This window comes from Oenanthe melanoleuca, chromosome 2, assembly GCF_029582105.1.
Source record: "Oenanthe melanoleuca isolate GR-GAL-2019-014 chromosome 2, OMel1.0, whole genome shotgun sequence".
In the NCBI taxonomy this organism is placed as follows: domain Eukaryota; kingdom Metazoa; phylum Chordata; class Aves; order Passeriformes; family Muscicapidae; genus Oenanthe; species Oenanthe melanoleuca.
In genome coordinates this window covers 91,934,649-91,953,444 of record NC_079335.1, presented here as the reverse complement: position 1 = coordinate 91,953,444, position 18,796 = coordinate 91,934,649, and the positions used below count along the sequence as shown (strand labels likewise).

Here is an 18,796-nt window from a genome sequence, read left to right as displayed (position 1 = left end):
CATCAAGTCAACAGTGTGCCAGTAAATAAACACTGCCTGGATACCTGTGCCAACAGCAGTAAATAAAAGATGGGGACTAGAACATAATGTGATGTTCACCCTGGGGCAGGGGCAGGCCTTCCTGTAAACAGCCTTGTAAAGCAGCCAGTCCCAAGTGGATGTCAGCATCTAGAAATGCACTGACAGCAAACACAGCATTTCAGACCCCCTCCTGCTCCTCCCCTTCTGTGCTTACGTGCACTTGGCTCTGGTAGGTGCTGGCTGGGGCACTGAGGGGCTTTGCTCAGCTGCACATGGACCAGCAACACCACCCTGGATTTCTCGACCCATCAGCCCTTCCACGTGCCTGGGTCTTCTCCCACACCAAGGCTTCACAGTCCTCTAAGGCTGTGGCTTGTAGGTGCCAAGGGGAAGGCCAAGGGTGCTTTGCCCCCTGAGGCATCTGCTGTGAGGCTGCCATAGCCTGTTCTGGCCTCAGCAGAGTGGGACAGCAGCCTCTGTCTGGCTTACAGCTGAGGTGGCACCAGCATCACATTTTTCTTTGCATTACTGCTTTTTCTTCACTGAGGCTGCTGTGCAGGAGGAGGTGGCTGTGCAAATGCTCTGTATGAGCTGCAGTTGCGTTTGTGCCATTGCCTTTAACTCTGTCTCTTTACCAGTTAACACATCCTTAACTCTCCTAAGTTAGGGTCTTCATGACTAGTGTTGCCAGCTGCCAGGATTTGTAGGATCCATGCATGCTTCCACCAAGGTGGACATGTAGAAGATGTGGCTTTGCTCACGTGTATAGAATCTTTATCCCATATGAGAGAGAGGAATATTTTTTCCTTTTCTTTTTTTCTTTTTCCTTGAGGCAAAACTAATGTGCTACAATCATGAAGCACTTAGTTGTTCAAAGAAACAGGCATAACTACCTGCTGGCACTGATGTGCCTGCAGACAGCAGTGTGGCATTTATTATAGTTAGAGATAGATGGCCTTAAAATCATCTCTGTGCTGCACAAAAAACCCCAAATACCATACACAACAAAATCAACATTCTCCAGCAGCTGATCAAAAGTAGCAAGCATCACTCATAACAACAGCTGCCCTGGGTGAAATTTGTTCTCCTCCGAGTGTCTTTTATGTCTGGCAATGTGTGCATCACAACTTCATACAGCTTCCAAAAATAATTTGTTTAAAAGGTTCCTGGTTTATATTTGTTTCCTCATCTGTCATCCAAATAGATGAAATGAAACTTTATTAAAAGCCAGGCTTTGACTAGGAGACAAAATGAGTGGGTTTTGTCACTTTATTAAAACTCTGCGTGTGCTGGAATTAATTATGTGCCTTTTGAAAAATACAAAGAACTCACTATTGTAGGACAATAGCAACTTGATGGAGAACAGCAATAATATGGTGTCATCAGTCTGTTTTTCTACACAGCTGCTGAGCTGCAGTTTGCTGTCCCAGCACTGTTTTTTTCATGCTGCAAGGCCAAAAGCTGCATTGATTTGTGGTTATTTGCTAGCACTGCAAGTGTGAAACTCTGTGTTCTGCACGGATATCCATTCCAACGTGGCTGTTCTAGCAGTAGGGTAAGGGTGCTTGCAGTTTGTGGGCTTCCCCACCTTGAGGAGATGCATTCTGCACCCTCCATGGTCACTTCATTCACACTGGAGACTGAGCACGAAACACACCTGGGTGTGCATGAACCAAATCACCACGAGGAGTGAACTTGTGAGTCCACCTAGAGAGTCTGTTGGGTGCCACCTTCACACTGAGCATTTAAATGCCACCAGAAGATGCAGTGCTGCCCCTCAGCACCAGGCCACACTGTCCCCCTCCACTGCTCCCTTTGCTGGCTGCAAAGCTGTATCCCTGATGTCAGACCTTAATAATCCCTAATAAAAGAAATGCCTGTGCCGGGAATAAAAAAACCAATAAAATTAAAATCTTTCATGAGTCACAGCAACCCAGGGCTGGCACTGCTTTGCCAGGAGTCTGAGTCAGCCCAGGCAGCAGCCACCAGCCCTTGGCCTGCTCTCTAGCACAAGGAGCAGATGTGTTCTGGTGCTGCTGGGCCATGAAGGATGGGCAGAGCCCTGGTGTGGGCACCTGTGTTTGCTTTGCCTGCAGTTCAATACAGCTGGGCTTTGCTGACTCAGGTGCATCCTGCAGGGTAGGGGGGCTCAGTTTTGCCGCCTCCATCTCCTGCAGTGCTCAGCAACAAGTAACACGTGTTATTTCACATCAGCACGGTGAAACACCGCCCTCCACACCCAAATCACCAGACACAAAAAGTCAGCAACAAAGCTTTCAATTTTTATTAAAATAAACTAACTTTTCCATGTCCTTTGCTTCATTCCTATAAGGAATGGCTTAATATGAGAGTTTGCTAATGTAGGATTGGTTTTACAACATATGCTGAGGCAAAAAACCCTAAACAACAGACCAGACAAATCCCATCTTCAATACATCAGGTTTTGTTCCCTTCTTGGTGGGTGGATAATATGGAGGGTAACACTGCATGGCTTTAGCACAATAGGAGTGTAGGTACAAGAGACTGTTGGGTCCCATCTCCCTCCATTCCCTGATCACATCCCACCTGCAGGAGCACTGAGAGACCCACACAGCATCCTGCCTTGGACCAGCAACACAGCTCCTCCAGGGTGGGGGCTGGAAAGCTCATGCATGGGGCTGGCATCAGTAAGCAAACATGCAGATGCCACCATATGAACTCATTTTCCCTTCAAATTTGACTTAAATCCTTTGAGAATCAGGAAGAGCCAGAATACTTTTCATTATAATGAAAGGGTTGTCTTTTTCTTAATAGGAGAGCAAAACCAAAAGGCTACTCCTAATGCAGAGGAGCACTGAAAGTGTCTGTCTGGCTTCCCTGGGTTTGTACCACTCCCTACTCCTGTTTGCACAAGACTGCACTTGGTGTTCCGCTGAGGAACACTACAGAGCTGGGAAACACTGCTGGTCTAACATCACCCTCCCTTTCTTGAGCTACATGTAGTTCAGATTGGTTCAGTTGCCTGTTAAACACATTTCTTGATACATGAGAGATGGAAATAGTTAACAGAAAGTGGAGAAACGTCATCATTTGTAATGGTTATTTTTTACATTCGACTGTTAGCAAAGGAAAAATAACCAAGTTAACATTTAGTACCATAGTCAGGATGATTTTTGTATGTGTATTTCTGTCATGGGACTAAGATATAAAGCTTAGGATGGCAAATATGCATCTCTACTAAATAATGCAAACTGTGCTCACACACAATTCAGAGCTGGCAGCTCCGGCTGCGCTGCCTCATCTGTAGAAGACAGAAGCAAGCCCCTGGTAAAGCTGAAGGGATGCTTCTGCCCTTCTCCTGCCCTCGCCCCCTGGCTTGCCTGAGGTTTGTGTTCCTTGGTGGTGCTGCCCAAAGGTGCTGTGGGGCGTGGCAGCACGGGGAGCCCCTCGCTCAGCCCCTGGCACAGGGAGTGCTGCTGAGCAGGGCGGGGAGGAGGTGGCACGCTGGTTGCTCTGCCATATGGCACCTGGCACGGGCTGTGCTTCACATTACATTCTGCTGGCTGGCTGTGTTCAATGGCTGCTCCTTGGGCGTACCCAAAATACTTGCTCAATAGAAAAGCCCTAAGAAAAGCAATGGAGCAGAGCTGTACTTGGTAGAATTTATAGGGGTACCTTTCAGAGGTCCCTTAAGATCAGAAGTTGGTCTTTAGAGAAACCTTGGGTGTGTCTGCCCCTCATTTATGCAGTTCAAGGCATTCTTCTTGCAGAACCGACCTCCCTTGTCCACTGCTTCTTGTGCTGCCGACGTACATCCTCAGCTGTTCAGCTTCTCTTGGCTTACTGCTCCGCCAAGGGCAGACCCTCCTGCTCAGCAGCACTTGGTGGGAATGTGGCGCTGTCCCCACCTGGGAGCTCAGTGTTCTCCTGCCGCTGGCGCACCTGCCTGCTGGCTACTCGCTGCTGCTGCTCCTTCAGCTCGCTGTAGGAACGGGAGAAGGTATGGAAGATGGACGTGACCGGGAATGCCATCAGCAAAATGCCGCTCAGGATACTGCTCAGGGCCACCACCTGTCCGGGGATGCTGCGAGGCACCATGTCCCCGTAGCCAACAGTCGTCATGGAGATGACAGCCCACCAGTAGCTGGTGGGGACGCTGGTGAACTCCTGCTTGGCGCCCAGCTCGCTCTCAGCCAGGTACACCAGGGGCGAGAAGAGCGCCATGGCCACGCAGAGGAAGAGCAGCAGCAGCCCGAACTCGCGGGTGCAGCGGCGCACGGTGAGCCCCAGCGTCTGCAGCCCCAGCGAGTGCCGCGCCAGCCGCATCACGTACAGGATGCGCAGCGCCCGCAGGAAGCGCAGCACCAGCCCCACGCGCTCCAGGTACTTGTTCCCCGCCCCCCCGCCCGGCCTGCTGCTGCTGCTGCTGCTGCTGTTGGTGGAAACCACGTCCACCAGCAGGGAGATGTAGAAAGGCAGGATGGCCAGGATGTCGATGATGTTGAGCGGGGTTTTCAGGAAAGCGCACTTGTTCTCTGCCTGGATGGAGCGCAGCAGGAACTCAAAGGAAAACCACGCCACGCACACCGTCTCCAGCACAAAGATGTCGTAGCACTTCCGTGAGCACTCACCCTGGGGAGAACGGGAGCGGGAAACACACAGAAGAGGGAAGAAACAGATTTAGCCAGGCAGTGAAACAAAGAGAGTGTCAGTTCTTAAAGGAATGCGCCGTGTGAAACTGATACGAATTGTGATGTACCAATGTAAAATCATGGCTGCTGAGAGGAACTAAAACCAGAGGCTACATGTTTTGTGGGAATCCAGGATATTCCCCTGGCTTCCCTGGATGCCTAGAGACCCGGGCAGGGGGCTCAGAGGCCTTGGCACAGTGCCCAAGAGCCATGTGGGTTTGATCTCAGTCCCTGGGAAAAATTACCATCATTTTGGGAAGAATTACAAGTCACAAAAAAACAAGAGCATGAATTAGATTGTTAGAAAGTAGAAAAGTAAATTTATAGAATTGTTTGTAATAAGGGGTCCGGAGCCAAGATGGAGAAATTTGGGCGTGGTATGTCTTTCTTCTTCTTCGTGGCATCCATCTTTTGGGTTAGGATGGCACTTCTGGATTGGTTTGAGAGAAAGCTGGACAGTGTAATGTAAGTGTCATGTATTGGAAAGTAATTGTAAACATCATGTATGTAATTTATGGTATAAAAGATAAGACCTGCCCAGAGGGCAGGCAGTGTGCCTCTGACTGACATGCTAGACAGACCTCTGTAGGTCAGGGAAAGAATTCCTTAGATAAGAAAGAATAAACAACCTTGGAAACCTCAGAAAACAGCTTCTGACTCTTCCTTCGAAGAGCTGTGAAGTGCTCGAGCTGGGAGCTGGAAAAACAAGAACTCTAACACCACCAAATGTTGTGCGGTGAGTGATCTCAGGCTCAAAGAGAGGTCACTGGTCACAACAATGTTTGACTACAGGACAGGAGAACAATGCTCTGGAGGATCCCAAAGCTGCCAAGAACTTGGTGGGATCTTATCAGCCTACTGCTAAAAGGCCAGTGGCTCGCACTTAATTTCTAACCAAGACTTTAACACCTTTGAAAAAGGATTAATACAAGATTCATGGACTGTAATAAATGTGTGATCCTTCCTTCCCTTCCTGATCAATAATAAATTGCTTACTAATGGCTCATAAACACCTACAGCATTTTAAGTGATATGCTTGGAGTTATCTATAATCTATTATTCACTAAATACAGTACATATTTTATATTCCAGTGAACATTTATTAACACACTACCCCTACAGTCAAAAGCTTATATAAACTACTGAGAAATGTAGGCATTTCTAAAAGAAAAAATACCATAGATATAGATAGAGTGGGGTATGGAGAGATACGTGTTTTAGTTCCTGCACCTGTAACAACTAGTGACCTTCCCCAAGCTTTCTTTCCCTGCTCTTCCCTGTAGGCTCACTTGGCAAATAAAGAGAGCTCTGGCTCTTTAGTTATGATGCTTGCAAACAAGTCAGCCTCAGTGCACTGCAAAGGCAATAAACAATAATGCTGGTGTTGGCCACTCCTTGGCTGTTAATACTGTGGCAATTCTCTGCTATATCACTCTTGGTACCTCCAGCTGAATAACAGCTTCTCCAAATAAACAGATTTTGATGTGGACAATTATAGGGCTAGTGCTGTTTCCTCTGTATATGCTTGTATAAATGCTCGTATATGGGGGCTTTGTGTGGAAGGCAAGTGCATACTTATTTAAGGGAAGTGTATATTTATTCAGTGTACCAGTCTGAACAGTTTGTGAAACAGTTTGTTGTAAGGAGTCCTTCCATGCTAGTGGGGTGTGTGACTCCCACTGGATGCAACAGGTATTGGGTCCCAATGCCCAACCTTGTTTTACATGCTTATGCCAAATTATAGCAATAAAACATCAGTAGACAATGGTGAGGCCATTTCAGCACTGCAGAAGCTGAGAAGCTGGCACATGTATAAACAGTTCTGCCCACATACTCAGCCACAGGAGTCTTTGGCTACAAAGAGCCAAGGAAAATTTTAATGACATCCTAACTTCATCCCTCTGGAAGTGTGTGTGCACAGGCTTTTTCCCTGTTTGGAAAATAATCAGCAGAAGACTGATGAGGCTTTTGCCCTCTTTGCTAACTGCAGCCTTCCCCAAAATGTGGAGGGACTAGGTATGGTTCAAAGGCTGCTGCACTGCCAGCAGTGTCATCACACTGAACTCAAAGCCTTGGGTTATCTCAATATGATAACTAAAATGCTGAGGCACCCTGCACATGTTACACATAAGAACAGACCGAGACAATAACGAGATGTCAACAAGAAAAACAGATGTGAAAAGGAATCCTCAGAGCCAGCATTTATGGTCCTTGTAGTAACCACAATAAAAGATTGTAATGCCTTGTGTTTATGCATTTTTGTTTTGTATTCCACTTCCAATTGGCACATGATGTACCTCCCACTGTTTCCCAGGGGGTCATGCTGATATGGAGAGAAAAATTACTTGTCCCATTGAAATTACTGTCAAGATTTTAAACATATTGCAGGGAGGAATGATAATCTTATTTTACCAGTATAGTATCTTAGATAGCCTGTCTTTAAATTCCAAATTTTGATAGGTGTGAACACTAGAGGGAGGCTTATTTATATCTGCCTCACCAAACTAATTTGGTCATAACTAAGTATTTTTGTCACAATCAAAATACACATAGGATATAAGATTTTGTTTCTAGGAGTTTTCCTCCTATCACAGCATAATCATGCTGTCAGGCTCTCCTATCAAATACAGAATCAAGATGCTTTCACACCCCAACATAAATCTGGCTCTGTGAGCCAGAGACAAAGCTGGCTCTTTGTCTCTGACAAAGTCAGTGGAAGGACTCTGCCTGTGCCACTGCACCTTCTCTCCTTATGACCCAAAAACCAATACTGTCCCAGAGCTCTGCTGCCTGGGAATCTCTCATCAGGATATATCTCACACCTAAGGGCAATGGCTGGAGCTGATTTGCAGCTCTTCATCCTAACCTTGCAGGTGTTTAAAAGGATCAGATTGAGGTGTTAGGATGACAACCCAGAGAAGAATAGCTATGGCTTGTGTAACCAAATGTGCAAATTTGCTTCCTCTGCCAGGTGCACCATTACTTGGACCACCATCTCTGGAAACTGGGATACACCTTTCCTTAAGAGCCCTATCTGGCAGGAAGTGTTCTGGATTCTGATGTACATGTATAGTCTTTCCATGCCACTAGAAGTTTCAGGAAAGTCAGTGAAGCCTATGGAGAATTTAGCCTTAAAATAAACCTACAAAGTCACTAAGGTGATTAATAGCTAATTTGGCACCTAATTCCTCCAGCACTTTCTATTAGCTGCATATGGAAAGGAGACTCTCTGAAGTGCTTCTGTGTGTGAGTTTTGGTGTAGGAGGAAACAGGAGTGAAGATTGTTCCTCACTAATGGGCTACCAGGGAAGATGGCTTGTGGAAGACTCAGTGTGCTCTCCCACATTCTGTCATTTTTATCCTGTGTAGGGTCACAGACCTAGAGCATTGCTACTTATGCCTTTAATCTTCCTGCAGAACTGCATCCCCAAGTGTGGGAGCAGCCTGGCAACCTTTGTTCAGCCAAGCTGAAGAAGCTTGATGGAATGTGGAGCCTGGATAATCCAACACTGCAGAACCAAGCTGCATCTTTGCCCATCAAGATAATGAGGACCTGAAATTTCCTCCATCCAGAGCCAGTGCTGGGCCCTGGCTTTTTTCCACTCTCCCCCCTCTCCACAGCTGACAAATAATATGAAAGTCTAATTGTTTACTTTCAGTACAGTGGAGTGATAATGTTCTACTACACAGAGGTCACTTCAACAGGATGAGACAATCCCCCCTTCCAGCTAATACATAATTATGTCCAGCAACTGCTCAGTATCCTTATTAACCTATCACAATCTGAACAAGCCAGGCTCTGTCCAAAGGCTGTCATAAGAATAAGAGGGTCTAAACATGCTTTTAGAAAACAGACCTGTGTTTCAATCAACCTGCCAGAGATCTCTTTTTTCCACTAATAAAATGTCTTCCTATCCCTTGGACCATCTTTTAATATCAACTAGGTGATGACCTATTACTATCCTCACATGTTATCAAAAACAGCAACACAAAATTGTATTTCATGTTCTTTGCATTTCATGTCTTTCAGTTGCAGTTACTTGTCGTTGCTGATCTTTTTTCCTGTTTGACTACAGCATTGGTTAAGAAAGGGGGGAAAAAAAAGGCAGCTTTTTGCTTTCTAAAGTTTCTAACTATGTGTTCCTGTCAACTGGAACTGTAATTCTGCCTGGTTTTTTGAGGTTTTTCCGTTCAAGAAAACAAAGCAAAAATTCTCAGAAAGGCACACATACAGACGGAAAAAAAAACCAACCCAGGAATTAATCAGCCATTGGAACACAAAAAAACCCCAAGTCCTAACAGAATATGGCATCCTGCTCAAAATAGGTCTTCATCAAATCTGTATGTTCTCAAAAAATATTGAGCTATACCAACTTGTGGCCATAAACACGTTCATTAAGAACATACTGCCTTTCACTTTTTATAAGCAAAACAGCTCTCCCTTATACCAAGTAACAAAATTTCTTCACTCTGTAATCTAATGGATACATTTTTATCACTACTTTTTCATATATAGACTGATGAAATTGAGCTGCAGGAAAAACAGCTGCTCTTCACAAAGTGCATATATTTATTTATCTGCTCACATTTGTTTCTTTGAAACCATGACTAGTTTTTTTGTTTGTTTTGTTTTTGTTTTGTTGGGTTTTTTTTTTTTTTGTGCAGAAATTTCTTGAGTATGGGAAATTATCTGAAGCTGCACAGGATTTGAGGGCTATATACTAATGTCAACACAGGGCACAAGGAAAGAAAGTGAGAAAGGCATCAGTGAGTAATTCTGTGCAGTCCAATTAAAGTGAGTCTCCTTCATTAGGACCTATAGAAATTTGCTGTCAAAAAGCCAAGCACAGCATCCTTCTTCTGGAGAAACGTTTTCTTTGCCAGAAGTTCCTTTGGCAAAAGGAAAATTACAAAAAGGAAAAATGGTGTCACTCGAGTTCAAATCCATCTGTATTCATTGTTCTGTATGGCCTGTCTAAAAGTTGCAAACATCTTTCAGAAACATTTTGGTTTGGCTTGCAGGGTCCATTTCACTTGTGCTTTCCTGTATTGAACCTCAGAAAAATTCTCCACTGTGTGTTGTGTGACTTCTTGGCCCTGCCTTTGTCCTCTGGTCTCCTGAGAAGAAATTGTGACTCTTCCTTAGATTCTTGCAGGCTTTGACATCATCTTCTAATCCCTCTGCATTAGAAGATGTCAAAAGCCAGATCACCTCTAACTGCCCCAGTTCTTGTGCTGCTTTCCATGCACTTTTTTGTAAGGTCAGCAGCTCCACAGCACTTTGAAGGAAGAAATTTCAATGCTGCCCACTTTGACCCTATAGTGAGATTTCCCTTACTGTCAAATCTGTATGTTAAGAAAAAAAGAAATCCCAACAAAAGTACTTACATAAGCTTGAAAATCATGACATTTCTAAAATGATATTTTTGTTCATGTCCACTTGTCCCTTGTTACTTGAGCCTTTCAGGTCACACATTTCAAGTGTTTCTTTGTGCACATCAGCTCAAACTCTTTTAACAACAATGTGGAACTTGAAATTCTGATGCAACTGAGATCTTGACATCAGAGATGTGTGTTAAGAGACCTGCAGACAAAGAGACCAACAAGTCTGCCTACAATCCCCAGCCCAGAGGCTTAGGGTGCTCCTCCTGGATTGGGGTGGGAGGCTGAGCCGCCTGTTTCAGTGAACATCTGCAGGGTGATTCAGAGGACAGACACTCCTCCACTACCAACTATTCAGCAGCCCAACACTTGGGGACTTTGCTGGGCTTTGGAGAGACCCAGCTCCTACTCCTATGAGAGCAGGGTGGAAGCTTGCACCTGGCTCTGTGCCCGTGTGTGGGAGTGCCTGGAGCACTGGGTGCTGGGTCATCAGCCCTCTCTTGTCACTGTAAAATGAACAAGCCTTTCCTGAGAAAAATTCCAGCGAAAGAGCAACATTCCCAGAAATATGCCTCACCAATGAGACTCAAAGGAATTGCTCACGCTGGCACTTTCTGATGAAAGGCAATTTTCTGATGAAAAGTGATTTTTCTGGTGGAAGCATCCAGGTAATTTTCACAGCAGGAATAAGTGAACAACTCCTGCGATGTGACCTACCTTGGAAGGGCAGCATCCCACCCTGCCTGCCCTGGCTCTCAGGAGCTCCCCACACTCTGACCACCCACAGACACAGGGATTGTAGCTCAGGCTTCTGCCACTGACGCCAGGGTCAGGCTGAACTCACAGTCAGCCTGCTCCCAATATTTCCCTGTGCTCCTGAACAAAGATGATTCAGATAACTGCACAGCCTGTCCTCAAAGCTGGCTGGCTATGAAGTTAAAGTAACAGTTTCTGTTTTTAAAGTCACCAAAGGGCCATGAAAGAGTCCTCTGCTTACTGCTATCCATACTTTGATCCCTAACTCGAGTTTAGTTCCTGCTTCATCTTTAATCCAGCTACCAGCAAAGGTAACCTGTGCCTTCCGAGGGGAGGGAGGATTGTTGCTACCTTTGTGCATAAGACAATTCTTATAAAACTTGTCTTTGTTGAGGAGAAAGGGTAAGGAGGTGGGCAGGAGTTACACCTGCTTACCCCTCTGGATTTCCCTTGATCCTGAGACTGCACAGCCCCAAAATGCCACTTCTCAAAACCCCTCAGCCTGTCATTTTCATCCTGCCAGTGAAGCTGCAAATAAACATGGAACACCAACAGGAACAAGGGAGATGCCAAAGACTATGGCAGCTGCTAGAAGGTGATTGCAGGGTGTGCTAAAATACCCAGCCAGAGTCTCATCAACTTGTGGAATTGCATTCTGTGCTATTCACTTGCAGTCATGCAGCCAAGATACCTGCATGTGCCTTTCATACATCTCAAATTCCTCCTCTGGCTAATAACTGTGAAGCCAGCTGGCTATGATCATGGAAATCTCAGAAAAGGGTCTGAGAGTCAGAAGAGAAGACCACATGAGGAGCTCACAATGACTACCCTTGCAGACTAAAAAGAGAGGAGAGATGGCACCCCTGATCCAGGAGGCTGCAGAGGGAACCAGCTGGGTTTCCTTGGGTTACTCTGCCCAATCCACAAGCAGCTGCTGCTTTGGGCCATCTAAGTCCCAAACTGTACAACCAAAATTAGACACTGCAAGTAGGCCTTGGGTTCCTAAGCCATCAATACTGACCTTTGAGACCTGTTTAACTGACACCTTTTTCCCTGGAAATGCTACAGATGTCTGCATGGATTTGGCATATACATCTGAATAGTGGAGAAATACACAGACAGGAGGGACTCCATCACCTACCTACCAGGCAAGACTTACTGTGATCCCAAAGCTTTCTTCTATTTCCCTGCCTCCTTCACCTACTGCCCCTGACACATGCAGATATATTCTCTGGTCCACTATCCTGCCTCTTTTTGCCCCTGCAGAGTTTTTGAGAAGAATGGGAAGCAGGTAAGTAGTGCTACAGATGAACAAAATGCCCTCTCATTAATACCTTCTTCTGAACTAGCTCTCCATGCCTGCACCCTTTTTTAGCACACACTTCTCCAACAGCAACAGTATTTGCTAGAGGGAAAAAAATGCTATCTGGTTGTACTTTATGGAAAGCAACCAAAACCTAAAATCAGCAAGAAGCAGGAAATATAGAAAGAATAAAACAGACCATGAATTATCTATGAAACAGAACACCATCAACTTGCCTGATTTTCAGATGCCTGTCAGGAACAGCACAGCACCTAATCCAGAGAGGCTGGGAGAAGTGTCAAGACATCCAATGTCTTAAAGCTCCTCAGACTCTGTCACTATGGCTGGGAACATCTTAAGGAAACAGTGTGAGTTCCACCAGCCAGCTGCTCCTACCTCCCACTCTGATCACCCCACACACCAGGAGCAAGGGGATGTACTATAATACAAGGAGGAGTGATATCCCCTGGGTAACATTTTCTGCAGATGTGTCCAGGAGTAGCTGGGAAGGGCAGCACCATCAGCTGAATAACTGCAGTAACAGCAGGGGAGGTAGGAGGGTGAAGGATAGAGACCTCACGTGCTCAGTCTGTACTGGCTATGTGCAAAGGGAACCCAGAGTTGGCCAGAGAAGAAATAGCTACACCAGCTTTCAGAACCTGGACTCTAGAAGACACATGAGGTTCCCAAAAGATCAGGGAAGACCAGAGACCTTTCAGATGAAGCTTCTCAGTTTTGAGGGCTGGTGGTGTGATGTAGTTCTCATGAGAAGAGGGCTCTGTGCTCACCTCAGAGGACCCCTCCAAGCCCTGCCTGCCCATAAGGTTTGGCAGGCAAAGGAAATGATCTCTTGGGGCTGCTGGAATTGGCCCTTGGGGACTGAGATCCCCACCTGGTTGGTCTACAGCTTTTGTCTGTGCATGAGTGTAAGACATAAGCAGGCTGTTACTAATATTTAGAGAATTACAGCCTATATGTACAAGAATAGATTTACTGCTGTTTGCTTGAACAAATATTTTAAATCAAAACACTACTTTTGTACCTGGGGTCTGCTCTGGCAATTTTACAACCATTCAGTGCCATTGGTGTCTGAAGATGAACAGCTACACAGGCAGACACAGTTTCAGGAGAACAAAGTATTGTATTTGAAACTCCTCAACTCCCATGGCATTTGAGGCAGGATTTCACAGCCCATTTGGCTTGCCTGTCTTTGCCCTGCAGCTGACCCCTGTCTGGGAAACACCCGTGGGTGACACAGGGGTCCAGGTGTGCCCACGATTCCTGCACAGCCCACTGTGCTTGGACCAGGCACAACCTGCCCAGCCTGGCCTCAGGGGGCAGCTCAGCACACAGGATTTGTTAATCACTCTGCCACCGACAGAGGCAGGAAGGCAGGAGAAAGAATGAGGATTTCACCAAGCCAAGGTATCCTCCAAAGAATGGTTTCAATTTAGAAACACCAGTGTTCTTAGTATTTCTGACTGAAATTACCTTCAATTTTCTATTTCTAGATTTCCAGATTTCCAGAATGCTTTTCTTGGGTTTGACCCACTTTTTCAGTGAATTGAAAGTAAAAATCCCCAAGAGAATAATAAAGCACTAAGAGTGTCCTTGCTGACAAGTGCTTCCCTCTTCCCCTGGTTTTACATTAATAGAAATCTTCCTTCTCAGTCTCCTCTTTTCTAGCTCTCATAGAGGCATCAGAGCATTGAAAGTTTACAATGCTTTTCTTCAAAAAATCCAGTATCTGTAAATCTAAGCAAATGCTTGATCCTGAGCTTTCATGTGAATAAGCTGTTACACTGCAACTTAGCAAATCTGATTTCTGAAGAACTGTATTTTCTATCCTAGTGCTCTGATAACATGACAGACTCAGTTGTCACTTGGAAAAGCTTGAGTAATGGTACTTGGCACTTGCAGCACACCTGCTCATCACAGACAGGGCAGGACTGCAGAAATAAAGATGAGGGCTATCTCCCTTAAATCAATCCAGCATAAAACTGCAGAATCAGAGCAGGGCTGAGTTCTTGCCAAGAACACTTGGGTGCAGTTCCAACAGCTTCCCCAGGGAATGGGAACGCCTGCACACCCCTCCAAAAGAACCAGCCCAAGGGAGCCAGGGCTGTGACAAAGCAGTGGCATTCCCAATGCTTTCACACCTACCTAATGCCTGGGGAAAAGATGATGTTGGGGGCACCTGGCTGTGCTCACAGGTATCCACTGCCTAGAACTGTGGTCTTCCTAAATCCAGCATCCTCTTTCCATCTTCTCCTCCACAAGCTTGTCCCACACTACAAAAGAACCTCAGTCTTGTTCTCCCTCTCCCACTTACTAATTATGTTAAAAAATCAACTGATTCTTAATGGCATTCTAAAGTGTATTTTCCCCTCTTATTTACTCCAGTTTCTTCCTTCTTTCAATCATTTTTTTAAGCTCTTCTCCTCCTGCCTCCCACTCACTGCCAGTTCTGTTTTACTGACCCATATTAATTTTACTGGTTTCTGCAACCCTGTAACCTGCTGTAAGATCTGGGGGTGTCTGTTTTTTCCCTTGGAGGAAAGGAGGACAGAGTCAAGCTTACTGTTTTCCTTTGACATTTTTTTCCAAACCTGTATCTCTTCCCCCTCAGTCTCCCTTTATCCTCTTATCTGAGAGCAAGGGAAGGATTTGCTTGTGTTGCCTGTGGGAAGATTTGCCTTCCTGCTGGTAGCAGCTCAGGCACAGCTGGCAGTGAGCTCCTGCAGTGCCCTTGCACTGAAACGCTCTAAGCTGGGATGGATTTTTAGGCAGTGGATGTGACCACAGCAAAACCACATACGCTTTCATATTCTCTCTTTCTGCTCAAGGCAACAGTGAAAACAGAGCTTTCTGTGACAGCAGTGCAGCATACAAGAGCTTACCTTAAAACACCCAACATTTCTACTGTGTATGAAGGCAACGAGCTGCAGACTGGGAGAAAATCTCTGCAGTGTCTGCTCACAAACAGTCAGAGCAGGGACTTTTCAGAAGAGTGTTGCAATTTCTCTTGTTACCATCTCTACCCAGGGTACCAGGTGCCAGGTTCCCAGCACAGCTCAGGATGTATTGGATGGCTGGGACCTTCACACTATTCTCTGTATTTCTTCCTATTTGAATCCAGGCTCAGGGAATGAAGTGGGGCAGAGGGAGAGGGATTGCTATGGAAGGGTGAGGGCAGAGTGAGTCCAGAGGGGTGGGCTGGCACATGTCCTGGTGAACAGCCTGTTCCAGCTGTGGCTAAGCCCCACCAGTACATGTCCCAGCCCCTGTGGCATCCCCTACAAACACAAGCAGTCCTGGACAAGACACCTGGGTTAGGATGCTGCCTTCATGGGATCAGACTCATGCCACATCACTCTTCAGAGAGCTTCCAGGCTTCTGAGCTCTTTCTGGCTGCCCTTGCCTTTAATCACAATTATGAACTGTCACTGCTCATTTCATCTTAGTGATGCCTTCAGGTCTGAATATTCACGAGGGCCAAGGAAGTCCCAGACAGTGAGAAGATGTACAGCATCCTTGCTGGCAGCTCCTGCTCCAGCGAGCCAGGGACAGGATGGCAATGGCTTAGCATCCTGGAAGGGCAGAAGAAGCTCCTGAGCTGATTCCCTGTGGAGCAGAGGATCTTGCCAAGTGGCTCATGAATCATATGCATGGCTTCAGCTGAGCTGAGCTGTAATGTTCAGAAGGACTGACAGAATGTACTTAAAAACTCTGTGAGATGCACGCAAGCATGTCTAGATAAATGGTTTCCATTGTTAATTACCCACACTGAAACACACTTTAATTCAGAGCAAGAGTTTGTCCAGCTGCAGCTTTCAGTTATTTCAGTTCACTGCTGCCCACAGACGTTCTCCTATTATGATTCCCACTCCATTAAAAGCACTTCTAGTGTCTCACTATAAAGCAGAACTTTCAGATTTTACACCATTTTTAGAAGTTTTTTCTCAATTTGCCTGCCAAACAGATATCAATCAGTAGCTCAAGCCTCACCTGATGTCTTATGTTGGTTTTCTGCTATTACGTTAAAATAGGAATAAGGAAGCAATAAGGAAGCTAATTTTTGAAAAATGCGTTTTTATGAAGGAAGAATGTTGTGTGGCACTAATTCAAATGTCTTACCTACATCAGAACAGAAGTTACTTTCTTCTGAAAACTTTATAATCTGAAAAAATTTATTTGAGTGGTGTTCTACACAGACTAGATCAAAATGTGGCTGATTGTACACAGTACCATGTTCTTGATTTTTTTACTTGGAACTAATATCATGCTTACTGTCAGAAAACCCAACAGCTTTATATTTTTCTCCTGGTCCTTTCTCAAGCCTTTGTTTAACTTTTGCAAAAAATCTTATAACCATTTTATTTTTCAGTCTGTATACCACTCAATTTGTCTTGACTATAAATGTCTCCATGGACATTGCAAAACTCCCCAATTTCCCAAACTTTTATATTTCATCTCCATTGCCACACTCTAGGCAATGAAAATGTAAGCATTTATAATGTTGAATAATTTAATGCAATTCTTCTTAGTGCCGTACGCATAAATCAGCTCATTACCTCAGCCTAGCTATATGAGGTGTAGCCAAATGTAAATCTGCCTGCTTTCCTTCATTCCAAACCTCCAGAACTGATAGCAACGTATCCTGGAGCTCTGAAATGAAATTTCTAGATTATATTTTCATTTCAAAGAAATGAAAAAGTTCTCTCTTTCAGAACACTGGGACAGGACTCAATAAGCCCACAGCGCCCAAGCTCTCCTGCAAAAGGCAGTGGAACAACCTATGGAATACAGAAGCTGTGCTGTTCCCCCAGGATATCAGGCTGTGATGAGTAGCTGTAGTAATTTTACAAACATGTCTGAAGGCTAAGTGACTATGAGTGTGAGATTGCTTCAGAGACTTCCTGGATGATTTACCTGGAAGTTTGGAGAATAAACCCACTGGTAGGGATAGATGCTTATGGTGGTGGAACCACAGAGATATTAAAAGAAATAAACGTGGAGCATATTTTGCTGGGTGAGCCACACTGCACCAAATATAAGCTTGTTAGCCATGTGACAGTTATCAATGCTTTTATGAAATAGTTTTAGCTGTTTAATTATTTATCACTAATGTTACATTGCAGCATATTTATATAATATTTAAAAGAAGACCTAAGTGTGCTATTTATTCATGAGAAGATATCCTGCAGACTGAAAGAGTTCGTTGGCACTGAATAAAGTTATTAACAAGTCAAAAATAATTTTATCTTAGTCAACTCTTGCCTTGTTCCCAAGCAGTGTGGAGAGACACTCCCCATTTTTATACTTCTAAGCCTAAAACACTGCAGAGAATCTCAGGTGACTCCCAAAGTCTGTATTGTAACCTACTGTCCTCAAAATCTTCCAGGGCAGCTCCTTGACCTACAAGGATTTCTCCCTTTACTTGGGAGAACCAACTCAACAGCAGGTGCTGCAGTGACACCCACGGATGGGAAGAGCCAGGCATGGAGAGCTCAGGTGGTGACTCTGCTGAGAGGGGGAATTTTGAGCAGAAAGTCTAAAGCAGGCTCACCAAGAGACTCAGTCACACAGTGCTGTGTCCCCAGCCCCAATCTAAGAGCAATTCTTAGAAAAAGAAAATACAACATTCCTCCTAACCCTCCTGATACAACAGAGGATGATTTTCTTACTGGTTTCTTACATGGTTCCTTTATCTGCTCTTGAAGCAGATGCCATGACACAACAATCAGGTATGTCTGCTGAAGTTTAGAGAGCTTCAATGAAGCAGGAAGGTTGGATTCTTTTGTTTTGTTTTTTTTTTCCAGGGGTGGGACAACTGCAGAAAGCCATTTCTTTTTTCCCAAGAAGAGCAAGCAATGCAAGGAGAAGAATGGTGAGAACTCTCCAACAGTCATGACTAAATACAGCCAGTTGTTACCCAGCACTCTGTCCACACCACTAATAGCAAGAACAAGCAATCATTCCTTCAAGCATTTTCTATTTGTCAGCAGCCTAAGACAGCCTTGCAAAGGGGAAGGACTGTCTCACAGAAGAGCTGGAAAAGCTGGCACATGGTGTGCTGTGTGACCAGGGGTTTTGCAGGCAGCAGGGGTCCCAGGCAGTGGCTGTCAGAGCTGGTGGAGGGCAGTGAGCTGTGCAGCAGCGATGCTGGGCACTCCCAGTACCCAATGTGTCTCAGTGTGTGAATACAGCAATCCTGAACTTGGCCAGGTAAACTGACACCGAGATATGCTCCTGCAACAGCTGTATTTGGACAGCCAGGAAGGGAGGGATTTAAATTCAGATCCACAAAGCAAAACCAAATAAATGTATTCTTTTACATTAGGGACTGTATCATTCAGATGGCTCACAGACAGTTCCCAGGAAAAGGAGACATGAGATCACCACTTCACAATATCTGCAAAGAACATTTTGCCATTGCTGTCACACTTAAAAATTCCATGAGAGCTAGATAAAAGATGCACACTACCCAGAAAGCCCCATAGAACTTGACATCCAAGGTTTAGATGCAGCAGTGCAGAAGTTCTCAGCTCTGTGATTTTAATGCTGTCTGCGTGACACACAGAAGCAATGTCACTAAAACCAAACCTCATCACTTCCCACTGCTTTCAGACAATCTTGAGCTGTCTGAAAGACAACTTGCCTA

The 18,796-nt window shown here is 45.1% G+C and overlaps 1 protein-coding gene across 2 annotated transcripts in view; it reads right to left on the bottom strand.

The window, feature by feature from the left end:
- Window positions 1-2,283: 2,283 nt before the first annotated feature.
- The window catches only part of KCNG2 (potassium voltage-gated channel modifier subfamily G member 2), a 51,730-nt gene continuing 35,217 nt past the window's right edge, over window positions 2,284-18,796 (bottom strand). The window contains exon 3 of one of the 2 annotated variants that reach the window (XM_056484699.1): window positions 2,284-4,632. In XM_056484699.1, the coding sequence (XP_056340674.1) occupies window positions 3,841-4,632 (792 nt within the window). In that variant the 3' untranslated portion in view covers window positions 2,284-3,840. The remainder of the gene's footprint in view (window positions 4,633-18,796) is intronic. The other variant, XM_056484698.1, reaches the window with a different exon arrangement.